General features: G+C 48.5%; 2 protein-coding genes across 14 annotated transcripts; one reads left to right on the forward strand and one right to left on the reverse strand.

The window, feature by feature from the left end:
• The first annotated feature begins 602 nt into the window (after positions 1–602).
• Positions 603–15,096, forward strand: LOC1281068 (atlastin). Of its 8 annotated transcripts, none has more exons than XM_061647800.1 (8): positions 603–937; positions 8,745–9,225; positions 9,307–9,456; positions 9,542–9,697; positions 9,789–10,418; positions 10,504–10,784; positions 10,861–10,927; positions 12,396–15,096. In XM_061647800.1, the coding sequence occupies exons 2-8, from the start codon at positions 9,031–9,033 to the stop codon at positions 12,528–12,530; spliced, it is 1,614 nt and encodes a 537-aa protein (XP_061503784.1). In that variant the 5' UTR covers positions 603–937; positions 8,745–9,030; the 3' UTR covers positions 12,531–15,096. The 8 variants fall into 8 exon arrangements, with proteins under 8 accessions (XP_061503784.1, XP_061503791.1, XP_061503787.1 ...); XM_061647807.1 differs by lacking the exon at positions 12,396–15,096 and adding an exon at positions 12,009–12,389; XM_061647803.1 differs by having other exon boundaries at positions 638–5,030.
• Positions 15,097–15,254: 158 nt separating this feature from the next.
• LOC1281066 (yemanuclein) lies at positions 15,255–24,573 on the reverse strand. Of its 6 annotated transcripts, none has more exons than XR_009765198.1 (6): positions 23,028–24,573; positions 21,679–21,915; positions 18,940–21,594; positions 18,793–18,868; positions 17,062–17,335; positions 15,255–16,680 (listed from the first exon to the last, which is right to left on the reverse strand). XR_009765198.1 is itself a non-coding variant. In XM_061647798.1 (5 exons), exons 1-5 carry the CDS (start codon positions 23,331–23,333, stop codon positions 16,649–16,651), a joined length of 3,306 nt encoding a protein of 1,101 aa, XP_061503782.1. In that variant the 5' UTR covers positions 23,334–24,573; the 3' UTR covers positions 15,255–16,648. The 6 variants fall into 6 exon arrangements, 2 of the variants coding, with proteins under 2 accessions (XP_061503782.1, XP_061503781.1); XR_009765199.1 differs by lacking the exon at positions 17,062–17,335 and adding an exon at positions 18,487–18,690; XR_009765201.1 differs by lacking the exon at positions 23,028–24,573 and adding an exon at positions 22,766–22,975.
• Between the last annotated feature and the right edge of the window lie 639 nt (positions 24,574–25,212).

Consider the following 25,212-nt stretch of genomic DNA (forward strand, 5'->3'; position numbering starts at 1 on the left):
AAATCTGTTTATCTTAAATATTTTTCACAATTTCTTCCTTTAACATTACCGTTACGTATATTTTTGAATCCAAAAGCCATCAACTGTTATACAAGAAAACCGTGCACTGCGGTTTCTTTTTCAAGCAAAACTGTAGCGCCCTCAACCGTGCACCATAAACACACGCACTTCGCAAAACATCACCCGCCTCGCAGCCAGAGTGACCAGAAATACCGATGTATCTGTGTACCTATCGATTTTCGATATTCCTACCGATTCACAGATGACCACCCTAAAACTAACGATTTTTCATTATCCTACAGATTTTCGCATAATACTGACCGAAAAGTCATAAAACCATTTCCCACATGATTTAATGCAGTAAACTCTATGTGTAATATGGAAATCACTAGCGACCAGAACCAGAAGAAGAACTGCCACTGCGACTGGTCCTAAGCGGCCGCGTGGAACCCCAAGAAAAGGGAATCGCCTCCGCTCAAAAGAAAATGTGTATCTCAATCCTAAAACATTCCGAAAACTACCGATACAAATTGAAACTCCTACCGAATACTACCGATAAAATATTGACGCTCCTACCAAAATCTGGCGAAATAATCTGGCCACACTGCCAGCAGCACTGCTTGCAGGTTGTGAACGTCACCGTGTTCGGGCAGCATTAGCGTTGATATTTCCCGAAGTACGGGTCATCTTTTCCATCGTCGTACTGGCTGATGTGTGATGTGAATTGTGCTACACCAAATTGGCAAAAATTGCGTGTCCCAAAATGTGCTGTGCGTTTTAGCAAGTGCAGAGTGCATCGTTTATCGTATATCTGGTGGTGCGCGATTGGCATTGAAAAGCAGTGGCAGTGCGCGCGTGGAGCACCATCGTGTCATAACTTTTGTTGATGAAGAACCAACTCGGTCGACACCAGCAGCGAGAGAAAAGATCAAAATAAGTGCGTAATATTTTCTTCATTTGGTTCGTTTGGTTGTTTCTCCTTCTGGAGGAATGCAATTTGTCGAGCAATCAGTCAACACTTTTTGGGTGACATTGCATTATTCAGCAAATCGAGTCGTGTTTTTTTGTCTTCTGGTGAAGTGATGGAGGAAGCTACTGGTGTGAAGAAAGGTGGCTCCTGCCGAAGTGCGACCCTGACGTGCTAGCGAAGTTGGTGTAGTGTTGGTAGTGTGAAAAAAGTGCAAGTACGAGATGCAGCAGTGTATGTGTGTGTGTGGAAGGGGGGGGGGGGGACTATGTCTGTTGAATTGGCCCCAATCACCTTTCCAATCCACAATGTTTGTGTCCCCACGCAGGCTACCACAGGCCGACGGAGGGGGGGATAGCTGGTGGACGTTTGTCTGCCAGGTGAAAGGCGAAAACTCACAGCAGCAGCGAAATATTTCGTGTTACACGGAGCATTGTGTGGAACGAAAAGAAGAATCTCCGTTGCTGACCATAGAAAAGCGCGGCACAGGTGTAGCTGTAGTCCGGTCGTGAAACATGGGTCCAAAATAGAAGGAATGCGAAAAATGCAGCACATTCCAGCGCCGCCCGAAAGAGGCTGAATGTTTGATCCCAAATCCAAGGGCTACCGATTTAGCATAGCCTGCTTTAATAATGCTCCGTTTCTTCCCAGCAGGCTGCTTCAAGGACCATTTGCAGTAACCATGGAACCACAGTTTACAGCGGCCATGAAGAGAGTGAATACAAAACAGGCCATTGTTCACCTTCCCGGATGCAAAACGGTCCCTCTGTCCAAATCCTCACAGCGATTCAGCAAAAGAATCAGCACAAAGGTGGAGAGAATCCAGTGGCACAATGGAACAGAAACAAAAACAACCAAACCTTCCCAGCATTGCGGATACCAACCGAGAAGGGGGGAAGAAAGGTGCACGCGGTCCAAAATTTGGACATCAGTTTGCTATGCTTCTGCCCTTCCCAAAGAGGAGTAGGCCTCCGGGTGAAGCAGCACGCGTTGCTCTGTTTGTGCTACCCCCTGGCTGTGGACATATGAAGGGCGCGCGAATGTTTCTCCCCAGTGCAACAGGAAGCTCACGGTGTCTCGGGAGAGGATCCACGTGGAAAGGCAAGGGACGCTGACAAGCAGAAAGATTCGGACAGCATGAAAGCAAGCCAGCACACAGTCGGGGAGAGAAAGAAGGCGATGAGCAGCAGGGGAACTGGGAGAACGGAACGGTATTTGTTTTCGTGGCAATGCGCAAACGCAGCACTCTACACAACAGAGGCGCCCGCCAGGGGAAATCTGTATGTGGGCCGTGTGTTTGTGTGTTATGTTGTTCTTTTTGTTTTCTTTTGCTCTCCACCCCGTCCCAACAACACACCATGCTGGCTTTCACCTTCTTGCCACTGTCTACCCCTTTTTTTGATGATGGTTTTCTGCTTGTCCCCACTGGGGAAGCGTTGAGGCGGATGCGGGCGCTCCGGATGAAAATTGTCCCATTTTTATGTCGCGATGTGGTATGATTAGGAGGCGCTTTCTGCTGATCTCTTCACTCACTGAAAATCACTGAAGGAATTCGCATGCAGATTGATTTTTAGCATTATTTGTATTTTGAAGACATTTTGCAGGCAGATCAAGAACATTACAATTCAATGACAAAATGAGTTCCAACAATTTAAAAATATTGTATTAATACCTTGTGAAGCAGGTTGATATTTCAACGCAAATTAATCTCCGTCCTCTCTGTACACGACAGCAAAATTTTGCCACTCCATCAGCATATTCGCCCAACAGTCGAACCCTCATTAAGTTGATTACAAAATAATGCGTCCGTGCACCTCTCCACGTCACACACACCTTTTTCCGCGCTTTCTTGCAACGAATTGCGTCAGTCGAACATCGAAAAGAACCGAAACTGCATCTTATCTTTCGACCAAAACCAAAAACCCATCAGTTGCTACCGACCGACCGACCGACCCTGAGAAATCTATGACGATAAAGCGCCGGCCCGCCCGCCAGCTGCATGGAATGACCACGAATCAAACAGTTCGTTCGTCGGAGGAGAAGAAGCATTATCAACCTATCAAACCTGCTGGTGTACAACACCGCACGGAAACACACCAGTGGAGTGGTGAGGAAGCATCGAGTCAGTAATGCGCTGTTAAATTAACACCATTGAACAGGAAGATGTAAAGCTAAAGATACCGAAGAAGAGTAATGCTCTATTTTGAATTGAAAATTTGCCCTCGCTACCACAGTTCCCATTTGGGTGAGTTGGAATTTGGGAATTGCTTCTTCTACATCATACAAAAAAGTGGAGAAATTGCGTGTCTTTGCAACCGAGCTAATTTTACACATTTTCTTCCCTAATCCCCAGCAGTTCAAAGCCACCACAACGCGTCCAGTTAAGAAGTGCACAAAATAGCACATCTCTGTTATCATTCTCCTACGTAGCGGCGAAACGTGCTCATCTGTCTTCAAAATACACCTGGAAATCCGTCACTAGCCACCGCCACCGCATGGAAGTACATAGAACGCGAACGCATGGGAAGCATCGCATATAAATAAACAAAAAATCCACCCACGGTGTTGGTAGCGCATCACTCCCAAGGGACAAGGGCTCAAGTTTGCCGGGGATCGCGCAAATCCATCCACACACAACAACACGACGATCGACGGCGCGTGACGCGCGTATAGGCTGCTCACGTCGGCCACCACCACAAACGTACACGCAAACGCGCAGCCACACGTACACAGCGCAACAGTAGGAACCGGACCACGAAAACCGCCACGACGGTCGGTCCAACACGCGCGCGCACACACACGAACACGGGGCGATGGAAAACGGCTCGACGGCCGCGCGCGGCTCATCAGTACGCTCCGTGTGGTCGTCGTCTGTGGTGCGCGCCGTGATCGTGTGTCCGTCCCGGGTGGTTTCGTGTAAGCTTCTCCGCTTTTCGCTTTTGCTGCGCCACGAGAAAGGCGCAGAACGTGACCGCTACTGTCCCCGTCGCGCCCCTGTGTGTGTGTGTGTTTGTGTGTGATTGGGTCCTTAAAAATAGTACCCCGTAAACCCTCCGACCAGGGAGCGCTAGGGAAGATTTGGTCAGTGCGCCGTTAGTCACTGCTTCTACAAAAAGCCAAAAAAAAAACGGAGCAGCACAGACCCAAGTCTCCCTTCTAATACTAATCAATGCTTAATGCGTGATGGAAAGAGAGCGAAAAGAAAGTGCGTGGGTGAACACATCACATTGACGTATGTGTGTGTGTATGTGTGTGTGGAACAGCTGCTTCGCGTAACCATTTCCTTTCCTTTTTCTGCTCATAAAACCCAGGCCATAGTCCATATACTGGGTGTTTTTTCGGGGGATGATTGGCGCGATAAATTAATCCACGCAGCTGATAATCTTTGGTGTGTGTGTGTGTGTGTGTGTGTGTGTGTGTGTGTGTGTGTGTGTGTGTATGTGAGTGAACGTGTGTGTGTGTTTATGTACATCGTTCACACCTTCTTCTAATCGTTATCAGTTTTCTGCTACATTTGCTGCTACCGGAAAGAAAAGGAGCAGGGAGAAATGATGATTACAGCACATTACACCCTTTTTCCACGAGGAAGCCTCCCCGTTTCGGTGGAGTTTTTCCAACACAACAGCTGAATTGTGAATTATTGAGAGCAATCTACTCGACGTGTGTGTGTGTGCGTTTGTGGTGGTGGTGTTTGCGTGAAAATGGCCAGGTGTAGCGTGTTTTATCAGACCGGAATACCATCCGAACACGCCACAGAACCGGAGAGTGGGGAAGCAGCCGGAATGTAGCCATGGCTGGAGAATATGCCAACACTACCATCATCAGAATGGAAACCACCCTCGGACTCTACTGCTCCAAATGGCGGAGAAATTAATTAGCAAACGCTACAGCTCCTCCTAAGGCTGCACGTGGATACACCAACATCTCCTATCGTACACCGTTGTCTACCTTTGGCTCTATTAAATTGAATTGAAACTCTTAAAACGCGCCTCGAATGCCACGTCATCTTCGACAACAACAATTGAGCAACCTCAATTTAGGGCGTCTGATGTCCCAATTTAAAGTAAAATAGGATTGACTGTACCTCTCAAATTGAAATTGTATACAGCAAACACCTATCTGGTACACCTCCAAAACCTTCGGCGCTCCAGGAATTGGAAATGATTAGCAATTGCATGGTGGCGTGTGTGTGTGTTTTTGTGTTGCTGATCCTGGTCAAAGTACAGTGCGCAACGCTTCTCCCATCAAACCCCCTTTCCAGCCGCAAAGGGAGGCTCACCAATACAGACACACATGGTTTGTGTATTATTTTTGCGTTGATGCCCTTTTTTCTGGTTCCTTCTTCTCTGCCTTCTCTGTTCCATTTACCTGGTCCACCGCTGCCGAGGGCACATCAGGGTTAATTGGACTTAAGCCAACAACGCACAGGTAGAATATCGCCTTGCGTGTCTTCGTGCGTCTTCTTACCCATTGGAAGCAAGCAAGTGCGCGATTGTGCTGCGTAATCAAATTGGTTTTATTTATAACTTTGTATTTTCCAATTTGAAACGTGAACATTCTAGAGAGAAAAGATATTTTTTATTTTTTTTATATTGGAACGTAAAAACTAACAAATAATGACTCTATAATCAAATAAATTCATTACTATTTTCATTATTAAGTCATGTTATCACTCCAAAAAACAAAAGCGCACGATAAGAGTTATCTAAGCACTGCCCCTCCACTCCTCCCTCGCGCCCACGAGATTGCATGTTGAATTTTATTGTGATGGATTTGAAAGTTAAATCCACCAACAGCGGTGGTGTAGTGGTTGAAGCCTGCTTTTTTATATTTTACGCAATGCGCCCGCAATGACGAAATATCGGTCAATGTCTGCGCGCACGGCTTAAGATGGGCAGCAGCAGCAGCAGCAGCAGGGGTGGGAAACTAATTCAAGTTCACCCAGCGTTGCAGAGACGCATCACAAAAACACTCACTCACCCCCGTCCCGCTCGAAGCCCTACTGATGTTTCAATTTTTCGGTTTTTTCTTTCCTCGAAGCCCTCTACCGAGACCGATCCAAAACCGAAAGTGAGTTGTTTTCGTTTGAAGATTAAAGGAATGGGCGCCTCTTTTCTTCCGAGGCAACCTTATCTGATTTCGTCCATCAATCAGCGTGATCGCGAAACTGCGAAACAGTGTGTTTGTTAGTGTGGTTGAAAAGGAAAACATCGCCGGGTATGATCTCCTTGGGAATGATTGGAATTACATACAAAATAACACAACTAGTGTTAAATTGTATAATTTGACATCTTCAAAATGCACCTACCCATACCTAATACATTTGCCCTCTTTTGCTGGTGTTAACATGGGTAATCAATTCTTCTTCAAACACGATCATAGTACACGCTCTATTAATCGCGATCGATGATCAAGAGACGACCCCGCGCGCGTCATCGAAAGCGAAACAGCCAATGCAGTGTGTAAGTTACACTGCTACATTCCACGCAATAGTAGCTGGGACGTGCGCGCACTATCGAAGATCGAAGCGTTCGATATATGCAACACAACATACGCGCACCCGCGTCCATCGAAAATGCGCCCTGATAACCGTTTTCTCGCTGGTTCAACTCCAAACTCCCCTTGCTTGCTGGCCCAGTTGTTTGAAGACGAGGCAGAAGAAAGAAAAGCCAGCAACCACCATATAAACAAACCTCCCCCGCCTGCCCATGTGTGTGATGATGTCGAAAGTGAAGCAACCGAGGGCATAAAACAGCGATTAACACGTAATCGAGACGGCCGGTGGGTCAAATTCCCTGCATGGAGAGTGAATTTTGTTGTGGAATTCAGCCGCTTCCTACCATACTTCCCGAGGTGTGGGGCGGCTTCTGGATGCACCACTGCATCACACGCAAACATAGGGCATGAAGATATCAAGCAGACAGAGCCAGATCCGGCGCATTACAAGATCAAGTGATGTAATAGCACCAAGCACTAGCGGGAATAAATCTTACCAACCCCCAGTGTGTGTCTCTGACGTGTGTCAGATGGTTAAAGCGCATGACATTAAGGGAAGGGATTTGCACCATCTCTCCTCTTCCCTGAACCACTTGTGATCCTGGCTGAGCGACGCAACGAAATAGAGGCTAACAAGAAGCTAACAAGCAGAAGATCAAGCGGTTTGTGTGGCGGGAGTGAAATAATCTCACGGATGCGATGCCCCCGGTCGTCGTCAACAAACCACCAAAAATTGTTGAAACGCGGGCGGAGGAGGGATGCTCTATTAATAGTTCACGGGCACAAAAATCTCAGGAATATGATGGTGCCCGGCTTCTTGAAATCCAAACGGAAGATGCGCTTTTCGTGTTTCGTACGCCAAAAAGCTAACACCCTGACCCGCTCTAGTAGTAAGAAGTGTTCTTCTCCACCCTTCAGTAAATCATTTGTTTGCAGCTGTACTTGTTTTGCCCAGCTGTCGCCGTACATTACACCCTTGCTGTTGTTGTGCCAAAATGTGTGCCAAGGGCTTGGATGGGGTTGTCCACCCAGGAACACTGGCCAATTATATGAACCTTCTAATTCAGTACCATTACACCATCCTCCTGTTGCAAAGGTCTCAAACCTTTGAGCCTAATGCAACACTTTTTTGGCCACAGTCTTTTCGTCTATCCTTTTCAGGGTCATTTCGGTGGAAAGAATGCAACATTTTGGACGCGCGATCTTTAATGTCTTTGTGGTTTGGAAAAATCAAAACTATACGTGCACCTTTATCACACACAAATACAAGGTTTGGTTACTCATATTCCGGTTTGACGGGTTGGAAAGTCAACCCAAGAAGAAAGCGGGTCACTCGGCGAGCCGCCAACGAAGAGAAAGTAGGGATTGTAGTCGCAACAGGTCGCTGTCACCGAAAGGCAGATTTAATAGCCATAAAGCCCCATAACAAGAACGCCCATTAGAGAACCTGTTCGGGTCTATGTCTTTAAAGAGAAAGAGAGAGAGAGAGAGAGTTTCCATGTGTTTGTGAAGTTGAACTTTGCAGCACTCGAGTTGCTTCAAAGAATATGAGATCAGTAACAGTCTCGTCTCGATCTTCTAACCGTGGCTCGATCTCAAACACAGTATATGCCCATTTTAGCTTCACAGACCATTTACGGCGCTCTGCAACACGCTACTGATCTTGACTTTGCGATCTTTCCCCGCGTGTTTCATGGTTGTAATTGTGTGTCCGTCAACCCAACCCCCCATATAGAGTGGTGGTAGTAATTGTGCGCGAGTCATCACTCCATCATTAATTCCAACTATCGACCCCACAACGTTCCGTATACTATATCGCGCAACTCGCCCCACCAGTGTGTCGTTATTGATCGTTGATCGTTTTGGATGCGCTCTCGCTGTGTTTGTGTTTATAGTATATATCTACACACGCGCGGCCAAATGGCCCCCTGTACGGGGAAGACCTTGAGGATCGTGGTTGCGCCGTAAATGTTGAGCCACTTCTAACGCATTTAGACGGTTGCGGTCCAGTCGCACGCTCGGCGTCGAGATGGTTTCTTTGCGATCTTGAAGAACGAGAGAGAGAAAAAACAGTTTCCAAGTGTGTGACGCATTGTTCCCCCATCCTTCTGTAACGTACGGAGTGTTTTGGAGATCTTCAGATGTTTTAATATAATGTTTTTTTAATAGAAGTATACAGGTTTTCACCGCATTATCGGATGTTTTCAAAGAATTGATCACATAGAAGCTTTAAACGTTAGCATTGTATTAAATTGTTTCTTTTTTGCTTTTCTCCCAACAGCCCGGATCTGACGCCGTGTTAAAGTTCGCCCAGCAACAGTGTAACACACACGGTCGGGCGCATGAATGACGAATAAGTTTTAAGCACGTTTTGAACTCCCACGAACCCCACGGACAGAAAGAGTGTGTAACTTAAAAAAGAAACCGCTTTAGTGCAAATTTTTAGATAGAAAATAAATCTAGTGTATAGTAATAGTAGTAGTAGGGCAAAAGCGCGCTCGTTCGTGTCCCCATTTCAAAATAGTTAAAATAGAGTGCGCAAAAAAACGAAAAACACAGCCAAAAGCATGGAGGCAAGACCGGTGCAGGTCGTGGAGACGAGCGAAGATCACAGCTTTCTGCTGAACGAGGAGGCACTGTCGGAAATTCTGCTGCAGGACAGCATCAAAGACCGGGCGATCGTGGTCGTCTCGGTGGCCGGTGCCTTCCGGAAGGGCAAAAGCTTCCTGCTGGACTTTTTCCTCCGCTACATGTACGCCAAGGTAGGGTAGTGGTTTGGCTTGGTCTTGGGATGAATTGTTTGTGCATCGCTAATTTAACTCATTCCGTCTGACCGTTTGCAGTATGTGCATCATCAGAGCGTGCTGGAGTGGCTGGGCGATGAGAGTGAACCACTGTCCGGGTTTTCGTGGCGCGGTGGCAGCGAGCGTGACACAACGGGCATCCTGATGTGGTCCGACATTTTCCTCCACGACAGAGCCAATGGCGAGAAGGTAAGGAAAAGAGGAGGGTGCATTTGACCAAGAGAGGGGTCGCCCTATGTGATTCTAATTGTACTCGTGTTTGGCACGGTTTCAGCTGGCAATTATACTGATGGACACACAAGGCGCCTTTGACAGCCAGAGTACCGTGCGGGACTGTGCAACCGTGTTCGCCCTCAGCACCATGCTATCCTCCGTGCAGATTTACAACCTCTCACAGAACATACAGGAAGATGATCTGCAACATCTACAGGTACATCGTAGAAAGGGGGAGGCCTTTTCTCTGTCAACCGTCCTAACCACCGAATGTTTCCTCCTTCCCTCTCTCTCTCGATTCGTTGCAGCTCTTCACAGAGTACGGTCGGCTCGCGTTGGCCGACTCGGGCAAGAAGCCGTTCCAGCGGCTACAGTTTCTCGTGCGCGACTGGAGCTTCCCGTACGAGGCCGAGTACGGTGCGCTCGGCGGTCAGCTGATCCTGCAGCGACGGCTGGAGGTGTCGGACAAGCAGCACCCGGAGCTGCAATCGCTGCGGCGCCACATCACGTCCTGCTTCTCCGAGATCGCCTGCTTCCTGATGCCCCACCCGGGCCTGACGGTCGCCACCAATCCGAGCTTCGACGGCCGCCTGTCCGACATTACGCCCGAGTTTAAGAAGAGCCTGCGCGAGCTGGTCCCGATGCTGCTGGCGCCGGAAAATCTGATCGTGAAGGAAATCAACGGCCAGCGGGTGAAGGCCCGGGATCTGGTGCAGTACTTCAAATCGTACATGGCCATCTACAAGGGCAACGAGCTGCCGGAGCCGAAAAGCATGCTGGTGGCGACGGCGGAAGCGAACAACCTGACGGCGGTCGCCGCAGCGAAGGAAATCTACACGCAGCTGATGGAGGATGTGTGCGGGGGCACCAAACCGTACCTCAGCACGGCCCACCTGGACTCGGAGCACAGCCGCATCAAGGAGAAGGCGTTGCATCAGGTTAGGAGAGGACCGCGAAGGAGGCGGAAGTAACCGTGTAGTGGTGCATCGGAATGATCATAATTGGGGTTTTAATGTTTTGCAGTTTTCGTCCAAGCGAAAAATGGGCGGCGAAGAGTTTTCGGAAAAGTATCGGGAAAAGTTGGAACAGGATCTGGACGAAACGTTCGTCACGTTCCGGGCGCACAACGAGAGCAAGAACATCTTCAAGGCCGCCCGCACGCCCGCCGTCTACTTCGTGATCGCGATGGTAATGTACATCATGAGCGGCATCTTCGGGCTGGTCGGGCTGTACACGTTTGCCAACTTTGCCAACCTGATCATGGGCGTTGCGCTGATCACGCTAGGCACGTGGGCCTACATCAGGTACGTGGGTGTTGTAGGAGAGCAAAACGGGACCCGGCATCTGCTACTGAGATCGTTTCCCTCCTCTCCCATCCAGGTATAGCGGCGAGCTGAGCGACTTTGGCGTACGGTTAGACGAGATCGCGAACCTGCTGTGGGAAAATGTAAGTTACTTTTGCTATTCCTTTTATATTGTCGGTGTCGGCGCGCTGCTGTACCTGCACCAGGACGAGATCGTGTACTATATGCGTATGCTGAACGTACTGTAGAAGAGCGGATGGGGAAGGCAAGGGGCGGGCGGTGTGTGTTGTAGTGTTCTGTTGTAGCGGGTGGGCTGCCGGAAATAGCTATATCGTGTGGCTATCGTGTTGAGTGTGTGCATAGGGTAGGTCGTTGGTGGGTGGGTGGGTGGTGGGTTAACTCAATTTAGCAATATATTATTTATCACACGTTTCGAGAGAGCATCCAACACACACACACACACACACAATACTCTACAAATAATCCCGTTCAAAGACCGTAGGACGAAGAAGAAGCCGCTGCTACTAATCCTCCCAGCCACAAAAAGCAAGTAAAAGCGTGACCCAAACCAGGTGTGAAATACCCCCTCTCTCCTGTGTGTGGATGCTAACACAGTAGTACGATGTGTGGTGTGTTACGATTGTTGACAACAAGGAACGGGAGCTACCTTTTTGGAACCCAAGAAAAAGCGCAAGATTATTGATCGAAAAACCCCAAACAGAAGAAAAAGCGCAAGTCAAACTCAAAATAGTTGAAAAAAAAACCAAAGCTCTAAATGAAATAGAACACTAACACGAAAGCAATTGTAAAAGCAAAAAAGCGAACAAAAAAACAAAGAAAGTCAATCAAAATTGACCAAACGAAACCGTACTCGATCACTCTATCTCTCTCTCTCTCTCCTTTTGGGGGTTCGTGTCCTGGCTGTGTTTAGTGTGGTTTTGTCTTTTTTGTTAATTTCTGTCTTACTTTGTCTGTGGGTTCAATGTTATTTACTTCAGTTTTTTTATGTTTGGGGTAAATGTGTTACGTTTTCTTTGCTTTCTATTCTTAGTTCTAGGTTTTGTTTGATTGTTTCTTTTTTTTGTTTTATTTCCTTATTTTATGTTTTAATTTTACAAAAAACACACACATCATTGGCTTTCTTTCCTTTAACAAAATCAAATCGAAATTTCATTCTTTCATTCCGCTCTCTCTCTCTTTCCCCACTCTGCCGGAGGGATATAGATTCTTGTCCGTTTCCTTTTCGAATCCATTGCTTGCCTTTCGTCTCCGATCATTATCTAGGTAGGTAGGTATGGAGGGTGAAGGGGTATGAGTCCATGTTCCGTTCTGTGGTGCCGTCCGAAATTGTGTGTCCTTCAGCCGGTTGTGGTAAAGTAAGAGGGGTAATGCATGTATGTGTGTGTGTGTCCGTCCGTCCGTCCAAGGTGTGTGGAGTCGTGTCGATTACACAAACAAACCCTTTGGGTATAGCGTTTAAGAACAGTCCCTCTTTCTCTCACTGTCTCTCTCCGTCACGGATTCTAATCGCTCGAGTACTCGTCCACCCACCATGCGTATGTGTGTGTGTGTTCTTTTCTTTTTCTTCTTCTTCTCCCCTTCCACTTCCAGATGATGAAACCAATCTACCAGTCATGCATGGAGAAGGGCATCCAGCACGTGGCGACGCACGCGACCGAGTACGCGATCAGCGGCGGCAATGCGGGCGGCGGCCGTCAGCTGAACGGCAAGGTGAAGCACTCTTGAGAGTACGCTTCCAGCCGATGGCAGGTAGCGACGACGACGCCGCCGCCGCCACCATCACCGCCAACCAACAGCAGCAGCAGCTGGTACGGCAGCTGGCCCTGGCGATGGTCCTGGCGGTATCGTGAGGTGGAGACGCCCGATGCTGCTGCTGCTGCTATAGAACCGACGAACAACAACGCACCCGATCGGACGTCCGCGTACTGTGTGGCGTCATCTACCGCGGGTGACCGTAAAGCAACGATCCTGCTCCACCGAGGAACCAACTTCAGCAATAGCAACGGCAACAAAAATACCAACACCACCAACAATAGCCTGAATAGCAGCAGAAGCCATAGCAGCAGCTTGTTGGGCAGCGACAGCGACAGCAGTAGTGATAGTGGCAATGGACCCGCCGTCCCCAGCGACGGCGGCACTAGGTTTAGTAAATTTATCAGTAGCATTAAGTACGCCTTTGGTAGCAACGCTGCTGGTGGTGGGTGCGGTACGCAACAGGACGCCAGGATCAACGAGCTGCTGAGAGCTGGCGATATTCACGAAAGAAGCAGCAGCAGCAGCAGAAACAGCAGCACGAGACCACTGGTGATCAAATCGACGTCCGTCTTCAAGCGAGCGACCGGCGTTGGTGGCTGCTCGAACGAACAATTCACCGATTGCACCAAGCGGGGACGCCACAAAGTACCGACGGCGGGGGTCACAGCACCACCCACGGCAAATGGAATACGCAACAACAACAACAACAGCCGGCGCACATAAGAAAAAGGTTTTGGAAGGGTCGCGCGCCTCGCGTTCTCTTTTGCTCTGAAGTGTTGTCCCTCAGATCCCTATCAAACCTTCCCTTTTGAGTAAACGAAAAACGAACACATGAACACTCTAGCGAGAAAAAAAAAGAATTTTGCTCAGCTTCTAAACCCTCTCCCTCCCCTCCTTTGCCCCGTGTTAGACACACCCACTTTATATTACTTGTTGTAGATCGGATCGCGGAGTGGGGCCGTTTCTGTCCTCCGTCGTTCGATCATGCATCTTGGCGCGGCGTTTTTGTTTACGGTTACGTTACTTTGTTGAACTCTTTACATTTGTTAAATATGCGCTATTTGTTTTATACACACACGCCCACACACACACGCGCGCGCGCGCGCTCTATTTACATACTGCATTTTTGTGGAGCCCCAGCACAGCAGCGTCGTGAAAGCGGAATTAATGTGCAGTCAGGAGAGCGCAGCTTAGAACGATTGAGATATAGTGTTATTGTGCCAAACGTTGTGGAAATATTACGGTGTTACACGGTTACTAAAAACATGTGAAATGAATTAGAACAGAGCGGTTTGTTTACACACAAAAAAGCTCTCCTTTTTGGCGGGCGTTTGTCTTTTGGTCAAATCAAAACCACACAAACACACACACAGCATCGTACGCTCAAAAATTTTGGATAAAGCCAGAAAGTGAAGCAAACGCCCCGCATGCAGTCCTTTGGCGAGCGCCCTTTGCATTGCAAATTCTCTTCTGCGCATATAGCATTATAGTGTATTCTTTTAAATAACTCTTGCCAACAACAACCACATACACACATACACGGTACACGGAACACGAAACATGAATAACAATCGAGGCAAAACAAAGCATCGAGCTTTTTCGAACTATTATGAAACACAAAAATCCACAATTACGTACCGGCGGTGAGGAAAAAAAACACAAACACACACAACTGCATAGCAGCATCGTCAGTGTGTATGTGTGTATCGAAACACAAAGGAAAGGAAGATGCAGAACGGATTTACCCGCAAAGATCACAATCATCAGCGGGCGCTCGCGCCATCGCCATTTACGAAATGTGTTTTTTTGTTTGTTTTTTTGATTTTGATAAGAATTTATATACGTTTGTTTTGTTATATTATGCGTAATATTTGTTTTGTTAGTAGAACGGATACCGGAAAGCGAGGTGCAAAGCAATGTAAAAGCAGTTTAAAAACAAATTCTCTTGTACATATATATAAAACCATAAACCTAGTGTACTGGGCCGACCCGCCTCTGTTGCTCTGTTTGTGTGTGTCAATCGTCGATCGTCGGCAACGTGTAAAAGTCGAAGAAAGAAACAAACAATAACCCCCCTTTTTTTCTTTTCCAGTACTTTACTAGTACTACTGTACAAAAAAGCTGTTATTGGTTTTGGTTTTCGTTTTCTAAATATTACCCTTTTAAACCCACATTCAAACAACAACAACAACACCAACGGTTTCGAATTGGTCTGATTAATGCGCTTTTTGCTGTAATTGTGTCAAGGTGAAAAAAAAATGTGAAATTTCAGTTTTTTTTCTGCGAACACAACACTATCCTATTTATGCCACTCTCTCTCTCTAAAGCTAGCAGTTCAGCAGTATAGTTTAGTTAGCTAGGACACACAGTGCAACAGCAACAAAGAAAAAGGGAAGAATGTAAGCTGAGGTGAATTTTATTTCGATTGCGACACGGTATATTGTGACTGAAAATTTTTCGTGCTCTCACTCGCAAAAATATCATTTGGTTGTTTAAATAAAGATTTACCACCTTTTATCGATTGTCAAAAACGAAAGCCGCTGTTTGCTGTTTCATTTACCCTGCTGTAGAATCAAGCAGTGAAATATTTACACCTCCACTCCAAACAATCTATCTATCTCTCCACCAGCAGCATGTTGATAAGCACCTTCTTTTCTTTCTTTTTTATCAGAAAAATCCCTAAACAACAGTCCGTTCAGTGTAGAAATCTAATTTCCGTTTTTATTACATCTTACTGTTTGTGTGTGTGTTTCTGTAACTCTGTGTTGAGATGGAGAACCGTTGAATCAGTGTGGCTGAAATTTTAGATTCATTTGCCAGATTCCATCATGCCCCTTCCCTTTCCTTCTCGTTTACCCTGTGATCTGGGAGAGTTCATTATAAAACGTAACGGTGGATGATCCTCTCCCCATCCTCTCCGTGCCAATCGGGAGAGAGAGAACACAGCACGATGTTGGGTAAAGTTAAAACATTATACACAAAAAATGTTCCCAGAGTGTTTGGAAGAAGAAAAAAACATATCCTACATTTTAAGAAGGGACGTAAGCAGTAGAAGTGGAAATCGGAAAACAGAAAGAAACGTTTTAAAATCAAATCAGGCTCTTGTTGGGGATAAATACTATAGCAAAACAAAAGCACACACGCACACTCTTTATACATAACATGAGCAAAACATAAAGAGATAAACAAACAAAAACATTCGTAAGTAACACCAGCATTAGGCAGTAATGAAGGAGAGGGGAGGGGGGGGGGGGGGTGAGAAGTGGGAAGTTGAATTAAAAAGTATTCAATTTAAAGTGATCATTTATCTTACGTTCTTATCGCTCTTTTAGGCTATCTTTGTATGCAGTCCATCTAGCTCTTCCCTTCTCGTTTTTTTACAATTCATACACAATCAACGTTCTATTTATGCTACAATAAACCCCCGCGAGTGGTGTGTGGCACCCAGCAGTTACTGTTTGTGTGACTGAGTGTCGCCTAGCTAACACGCGAATGTACAAAACAGAGTGTGAAACAAAAATGCACCCATAGATCTCTCTGGTAGAGTACTGCGAGTTGAATCGGGTTGATGGGATCTGTCGTTAAACGCACCACCACCACAACTACCTACCCATCTACCACCACCACACGGGGAATCAATATCCTTCTTTTCGTTTTAGCCCTTTGTTTAACCTACTTCTTACACTTCTCCACTGGCATTTTTTTCGTGAGCAACAGAAGAAGTGCGTGCGGGTAAATACAGCCGCCTGCTATAGCCTAACACACACACGTCCCTAAACTAAACCCTCGGCTCAATTATATGCATTGCTGTGTCCAGAAGGTGTTCCGTGTCGATACACACTGCCAATTAGTCTCCGGGAGGGGTTTCTACACATTAACGGGCAGACGCGCACGCCGTTTGCCACAAAAGCGCAACCGGACAAACCACATTTCACGCAGCAGTGGCGTTTTGCGCTCGGGCGCGTTCATGCGCAGCGTGCGGGAGAATCCCTTTCCTCGTTTGCCTTTTGGAGAGAGGTCATCTTTTTAGGAAAGCAATCTTTCCATTGAATTCGCGCGAGTAACGAACCCCGCCGCATGCGGTTTTTTTATGCTGCCATTTTTTTCTTATCCGAACGATCTATAAAAAACAAAAAGATTTGAGAAACAACACAGGTAATCAGTAAACACGTTTTGGGTAGCGAACTAGAATTTCACCAATAAAACCAATAATCATTACATAAGCGACTAAAACTAACAAGAAGCATGCAAAAGCATCAGCATAGAGCAATGAGTCGTGCGGGAAAGTGTGTGCAATTAGCGTGTAGAGTGCGCCAGGTGGTGTATGATTCAATGGTACAGTATGAACCCAGAGACACCAGAGAGCAGATTAAAGACACCAAAAGACTATTCTACGGAAACCCATCAGTCTCTACACGATTCGACTATTTACTCCCAGACACCGATTAATTGGAACAACCTGTCTAAACACCATCTTATCGGGCATACATTCGTAGTTTACCTCCACTGCGCAATACCGACATACTGTGGCGAATGGGACACCACTTCCGAGATACGCTTCAGGATGGGTAGGAAGGACGATGACACTACGACACTATATAAGCACATGCACATGGGGACAGCTATTCAGTTCTTGTGCGCACCCCCACCGTAGGTGAAGTTGGTGGCGAACAGTATATCTTCCTCATCCATATCACAGTCGATAAAGTAATCGGCAACAGTAGTGGAGCGGGCTGCTGCATTGGATGTGGTGGTGGTAGTGGTCGCCGTTGCGGCTGGAAGGGAGAACATACACGAAGGTTCAAGAGAGAGAGAGAGAGAGAGAGAGAGACAGAGCGATTAGGGAGTGGGGAGAATCACTTCCATCGAGTGATGGTTCAAACAGTGAGAGGGAGACAACGGTCCTCAGCAAGTTGGAACTAGTGGTGGGAGCTCGGAACCGGACCTACCCGATTCCGTGTTCGAAAACTATTCTGGAACTAATTCCAGAGCCGATTCTAGAGCTGATTCTGCAGTTTACTTCGGAGCTGATTCAGAAATTGACTCCGAAGCCGATTCTAGAGTCGGCTCCGCAGTCGTTTCAGCGGCCGGAATCGGCTCCGGACCGAAATCGACCTGGGAATTGATTCCAGAAATGGAATTAGCTCAGGAATTAGAATCAGTTATTGAAATAAAATAACAAGATTCAGAAGCGAAGCGGGAATCTCCATGAGAAAGGATCGTTTACAAGTAAATTTTGATTCTTTGCGCCTATCAATACGCAGCATTATTGGACCCAAACGCCTTTTCTTATGGTGATCCCGAAATCGACTCCGTTTCGAAGCAGATTCCAATTCCGGATCGGATTCCAATTCCAGAGCTGATACTGGATTTGACTTCGGAACCGATTCCGGAGCCCATTATGGAGCTGATTCCGGAGTTGCCCGAAGAGTTTTGAGCTGCACATTCCTAACGGCTTGGTTTGTAGGTGAATATGATTCTCCAGTATACCTTACGGTATATATCACGTTTAGCCAGGTTTTGTATTTTTAGCTGTGAGCAATTAAACTGTTGATAAGAAAAAACACCATTCATTCTGATAAGAAAAACATGTGATACAGGATTTTTTTTAAATTAAAGCAACGGAAACCCGTTAGCGAGAAACGGATTTCTGCCGTTCGCTCCAACGTACTAAGGACCAACAAGGTTAAGCAACGCGACACACTACACAACCCTGTGATCGAACGATCGTTTTCGATTATAGCCACAAAAGCAAATGTCTTCATGCTACTACAAGACCGATTATACAAAAATAAGCGAACAGCAAAACAAACAAATATTCTCTAACGAGATCGCTACAAAAACAAGCACATCGAGCAACAACGGTAACACACGGCAGGCCACAAATCACATCAAATTTAGTGCTAAAATACTTCAAAATCCACACCTTCCATATATCTACACCGCGAACGCAACGCTATTTTGTATGATCCGTCGCCACATCGCCTCGGTCGGATTGCGAGGATTCCTACGTTAAACGAGCACCGCAATATGACGGACCTCCCCCCTTGAAGGATGAAAGGGATGCAGCATCACGACCGGGACGACCTTTACGATCGTGGAACGAACTGGGCCAGTGGAACTTGTTGCACTACGTTGTTAATAGGGACAAGAAGTGATGTGTACTTTCAATGGATTTGATCGCCTCAACGCGTGTTAGTATGAGTGAGAGGGTAAAGTCCTTTCCACTTACCGTGCTGCTGTTGTGATTGTAACGCTGAACTATCCGGCTTCCGGTTACCGCTGGTGTTGTGTTGCTTTTGGAGTTCCTAAAATACGGAGAAAAAGCCACATTTTAGTATAAGAATGCCTCTTGTAAGTTCCTTTCCCTCCCACTTACCTGCAGTTCTTTGAGATCCTTCATGATCTGATGGACGTCCACATCGATGGGCGACGGTGTATCCTTTAGCCGGACGCTCCCAGCACCAGTGCCACCGGCCATATCGGGGAGATGCATACCACCACCACCACCACTCACATTGCCCGAAGGTGCAGCAAAACCAATCACACCACCACCCATGCCGATCGGGCTAGAGCCCGCACTGCTGCCACTGCCACCGTGCGACGACGATTTGTGCTTGGCCGCGATCAAGTTTTTATACTTTTCCTTGTTCAGCACGGGCAGATTCGATGCACCGGGAAGGGTTGGCGTCGTCATCTGCAGCACCGTCGCGGAAGCGGGCAGCTTCCCCGCCTGGAACGCACCACCACCAACACCGACCGGTGCCCTAGGAACGTTGTATTCCGCTATAATCTCGATGCTGCTGTCGCTGTCGTCCTCCCGGCTGTTCCACCGCTGCCGATCCTGGTTCCTTCTGTCAGCCGGCGTGGCAGGAGATCGTTTCAAGCTGTCCCTTCCCACCGTCCCGCCGGTGTCCGGATTGGCGAACGGGGCACCGGACGTGTCCATCGCGTCGAACGAGCGACGCTGATCGCCGGCGGACTGCTTGTCCGCCGCAGGCGGTGGTGGCGGTGAGTTCATAATGTTGATAATGCTATGGTCCGAGGTACGTTTGTGGGCAGCGTTGGGCGACATGTTGGCGGCCGCCGACAGTGAGTGATGTGTGGCAGTGGCGGCGCTCTTGTCACCGTCCACTCCACCCTTACCGATGATCCCCGACGACTTTATCGGCGTGGACGAACGGGGTGGACAGGCAGCATCGTGTGCTTTCACACCGTTCGGGGTGCTGCCGGTGGGCAGGGGCAGTGCCGCCGACTCGAACGGTGTCGTGCTGGGGGACACGAGCGGGGAAACGACCGGCGTGGATTTCTTCCCCGTCGGAAGCGGCGCACCACCAGCAGCAGCAGCCTGACCCTTCGCCAGTGCCTTTTTCCGCCGGTCCAGCTCCTTCTGTATGTCTTCGTAGCGTATCCAACCTTTCGGCCATAGCGGCACCACCTTCGTGCGCAGAAACTCCGCCAGCACCTCGTCCTCCGACTGGTTGCGCGGCCGCACCAGGGCAAACAGCTGCTGGCGCACGTTGTACAGCTCCCAGAGCAGATCGCGCGACCGCTCGTTCCAGGTGTACTTTTTCTTTGGATTGCGTATCTGCTGCGTGACTGGGTTGGGTGGGGCATCACCCTTCTCCCCGTTTGGCAGTGGGTTGTTGGTGACGGTTTGGGCCGCTGCCGCCAGCCGCAGCTCGTTCACCTTCAGACAGTCCAGCTCGTACTTGGTGACGATCGCCGGCATCGTATCGGCGATCACGTCCTCCAGCTTCGCAGCCAGCGATTTCGTCCTGCCCTCCAGCTTCCGGATGCGTATCTTCTTCAGCTTCAGCTGTAGCGACTGCCGGCTGACCGACAGCTGCGCCTCGAGATGGCGGAACACCGCATTGCGCGTGCTGCTGCCGGACGCGCGGGCCCCGTCGTCGATGCGGAGCAGCAGGTCCGCCACTTTGCTCTCGAACAAGTTCAGCTTCCCTCCTGCACCGGACAGGCCGCGCGCTAGCTCCTTCAGCGCATCCACATCGCGCCGCAGCTGGTCGGGAATGTCCTCGGGAAGCTTGCGGTCCTTTTGCTTGCGCTCCTTGGCCGGTTCACCGTCCAGCGCTCCATTCGCCACTGGCAGTGGCTCGCCCGACTTCCCAGCCCTGGCGTCCTTTTCACTTCCATGGCTGCTTTCGCTTTCCGACGCAATGTCCACCTCGGAACCGGACTCGGGCGAATTTTTCTCGCTTCCCTCCTCATCGTACTCATCGTCCTCCTCCTCATCCTCCTCGTCGTCCTCGTCATCTTCCTCGTCATTCTCCTCGTCCTCGTCCTCGTCGTCCCCGCCACCGTCGCCGTCCTCTTCCGCCTCCGAGCTGGACACGCGGCTCGACCCACTGCTGCGTCCCTTCTTCTCCTGCTCCATCTTGCGCAAGCTGTCCCGCTTGGCCCGCAGCATATCCTTCACGGTGGTCGTCTTGATCGATTTCATACCGCTTTCATCCTTTTTGCTGGCCTCCTCGCCCCCAACGGTGGACGACACACCGCCGGGCGCCACCGCTACCTTTTCCTTCACACCATTCGCCTTCTCCTTGCCACCACCTCCTCCTTCGCTGGCGGACGGTTTGTTCTTTTGCTCGGCCGCCAGCTGCCCATTATCTACGATCTTTTGCTTCTTGGCCACGTGTCCGTTCGTGCGCGCTTTGTCCTCCGGTTCCGGTCCGGACTTGCCGGCATCGGAGCCTTTTTCGACTCCTTCAGGTTGAGTCCGACCCGGTTCCAGCACGCCAGCCGTGGCCGCGGGCTTGTCCACCGTTTGCTTCGACTGCCCAGACAGACCGCTGGCGCTACTCTCCGCCACCGGGGCATTCTTTTTCTCTCCCGCCGGTTCATCCTCGTCGCTGCTTTCGGATGTGGTGGAGAGGGCGCGCTTTTTCGGCTTCGGCATCCGGTGCGCATCTTCGGGGCGCTCGAAGTTCGACAGCTGCTTAAATTCCAGCTGGCCCGAGTTGATGTAAAACCCACCGCCGACGGTTTCTATCTCTTGCGGGATCAGTTCGTCGTACTATAAAAGGAAGAAGAAGGAGCGGGAAGGAAATAAATAAAAGCATTCTTCAATATCATACAATAGGGAGCCAGTGGCAGTTACCGCTTCGGAGTTATCGATGAACGAGTCTTCCTCGTCGTAGCCGGCGCCACGATCGTAGTAGTCCAGCTTGGAGGGACGGGCTGCCTTGCCCTTGGTTGCGTAGTCCGAACCCGAGCCGTACTTTCGCTCCAGCTCCCGGGCCATTCGGGCAACGTCGTTGTCCAGCTCCGGGTCGGAGAGGAACCCGTTCGCTTCATCGTCGTGCTGCTGCTTTTTCTGTGCTTTCTTCAGCCGTTTCTACAACGAAATCAGAAAGCATTACACAAATTAATGTCGGTGGAAATACAAAATGTAATAAAAATAGTCAACTTAATTAAGGGGAAAAAGTAGTTTCAAGTAAGTGAAACAAACTCCTTCCAAAAAGGCCCATTCACACAGTTTCATTCATAAATTGTCGTTCCCGATTAAAAAAAAAAGTGCAAATTTAAACACAACAGTTGACATCTATTTAAACCCCCCCTCATCGCACCACTTTGACGTAACTTTGGGAAGAAACGTCAAAAACGCACCTCTCTTCTTTTTCTTTTCTACCAAAACACACGCATACACAAACACACATTACCACACTGACACACATCCCTTTTGACCATGGGCTGCGCTGCTACTCATAAAAAAACACGCACGTCTAGCAGCATACCACCCGCCCGAAGTCACGTACGCAAAAAGGGAGAGAATGCGCAAGAAGCAGAGCGACAACAGAAAAAGCGCGAGAATTATCTTCCGCCGCAAGATTCGCGCAATTAGAACGGAAGCGCAGCAATCGATTGTTGTATGAGGTAGGTGGGGAAGCGAGACACAGGCGCGGTGCAGTGACATCTTTCTTCCCACGCCCCTCCTCTTCGCTCTGTGGGTTGCATTCACCCACGCACACAACAAAAAAAAACATAAAAGCAAAGTGCGTTTGTATGTTACCAAAAAAAACAAAAACTGCGTACTTACACACCCACAAACACACATGCACTATTCCAATCCTCAGGTAAGGGGTGCAGGCAGTGGGGTAAAAACGCGAGCAAAATACGCACACGCACACCCTAAAAAGAATCACCTCAATTGCACCGTAATAAAGCGGTGAATTAATGACGCGCACCAAACTCGGACACACGCCATCGGATGTGGAAATGCACTCTGGTGGAGAGGGGCGAGTGAGGCGGACAGTACCCTTCCACCCCAGCCTACTAAGGATTGGCAAATAGACGAAACATTCCCCCCCCCCTTTCTTCCGTAACAGAATTTGACAATTGAAGGGAAACAAAACAGCAGAAACTGCGCTCCCAACACCCATACACACACGACAAAGATGGCCACGTTTTCTACACACATTCCCCCTTACCGCCCCGCGGCTAACCTACCTGCTCGACGTGTATCAGCTTGGAAAAGTTAAACTCGGGAAAACTGTCTGCGGTCGGCTCGAACAGGTTCAGCTCGAGGCGGACAGTTTTGAGCTTCTTCGCTGCTGTCGCCGCACCACCACCACCACCACTTCCGGCGTTCGGTCCACTGCTTGTGGTCTCCCCTCCTTTGCTGCTGCCGAATGGGTGAATTGCCGCCGCGGTGCTCGACTCAAACGCCGACGACAATGCACCGAACGGGCTGGTGCCACCCTTTTTCACCACATCACTGATCGTCGTGAGTGTGACGCGTTTTACATCCGACATTATTTGTCCACCAGCCCACCCACCCCAGCAAAGGTGCCGTGTCTTGTGCACGCACTCTTCACTCTCTACCACACTGCACCCGCCGCTCCTCCTCGCTTAGCACGGGCCCTTCGTTCTAGCCGCGCTGGCTCCGCTTCACGGGAGCGGTGAACGGTGAAACGATGTGTGGCGTGCCCGTGTGTGTGTGTGAGCGGACACACGCGGTAGCTTCTTCGTTACGTCGGCTTCCTGCACTTCCTCCTGGCCACGCTACATGCGTTGCACACCGTCACGGCACGGGAATGACGATGGTACTGGTAGGAGTGGGCCGGCGGCGCTTACCCCGTTTGGCCCCTTCATTCGGCAACACAGGCTGGCAGGGTGACGACCCCGCTAACACGGGTGGTGTAGGGTAAGGGGGGGAATAGAATGAAATCGACACGCACGCACACACTCACTCACGCAGAAACACAAAAGCACTCGCGCGCGCGGTCACTGATGATGGAAGGCAACGAAAGGTGTGCAAAACGGCTACGGAGGACACAACCGAACGGCACTTATCATCACTACCACCACGGCCAGCCACCCAAAAAAAGGTAACGCTCCCCCGAATGTGCACGCAACGGGAAACGAGGAGAGCGGTGTGCTAATTTACAAAATGGAGCTTCGGCAGGACTTTCCGTACGTACGCGTCGGTTTAGCGAAATGCACCGTAAAAAAACACGACACACACGAGGCTTTTTCCTAGAGACGGCTGCTTCGATTTTCGCGATACCTTCTCCCGTGGCGCACTAAATGAGACACGCACACAATTCTCACTCCACATACATACACACACACACATATGCGCGCGCGAGAAAGGCAATACACGGCACGCACGTTGCAATGAGACGAAGAAGAAAAAACCCTTGTGATATGCGTGTGTGTGAGTGTGTGTGTTTCTCTTTGGGGACCTGCAGCTGGACGTGCCCGTTTGGTAGTGTGGCACACTGCCCGCTGCTTTTCAACTACGATTACACGATTCAGTACAAGACAGTACACACTAACGTTTACACGAGCACAACGGACGGTGAAGGAAACACACTTTTCTCCGTAGGTTATGTTACAGTTCACCAGTGACTCTTCTCACACGATTGGTTTTGCACAAAAAAAAATTGGTCGGCCCTTGCACGCACCGAGAACACGGACAATCAGACTTTTCTTCCTGCCTTCCGTCTGCAGCTTCTGCGGCTGTAAACAATCGGCCCGTAAACGTCAGTGCTGCTCGGTGACCCAGCGAACAAAATGCGACCGTGCGTCAAAGTCTGCTCACTTTGACAGTTGGGATAGGTTTTTTTTCTTTTTGATGGTTCAGAGCGGAAAGCCAACATTTTCGTGGTGGATTTTTCTTTTAAACACAATTATATATTTCTGCAATTTTAGAATGTAAAAAAAATCTTTCAATTTTCATCACATAACTACCGTCTCAGCTTAGAACCGTGTTTTTTTATGTTTCAATAAAGTTTAATAGTAAATTTAATAAAGTAAATTAAAAAAAATGAATAAAAAATCAATTCTATTACGTAAACTAATTCACATACCAAAATGCGTTTTAAATCTATTATCGCTGTCCATTGGGAGCAAAACATGTTTGTATGCGAATTTAGAACAGTTTAAATCAGGGGCCTCCAAACTTTTCAGCTCGCGGGCCGCATTGCTTCAAAAATAACTATGTTGAGGGCCATTTGACGCTAACTTTAACTGATGAGTGAACGTTTAAATCTCTTTTTTATAATAAAATACCAATGATACTTGTACAGTTTCGTGTTACTAAAGCTTGATTTTGTCTAAGAAAAGTAAAAAAAAAACATTTTAATTTTAAAAATTCATAATAACGTAATATTTATATTAAATCTGACAA

This window comes from Anopheles gambiae, chromosome 2, assembly GCF_943734735.2.
Source record: "Anopheles gambiae chromosome 2, idAnoGambNW_F1_1, whole genome shotgun sequence".
Classification (NCBI taxonomy): domain Eukaryota; kingdom Metazoa; phylum Arthropoda; class Insecta; order Diptera; family Culicidae; genus Anopheles; species Anopheles gambiae.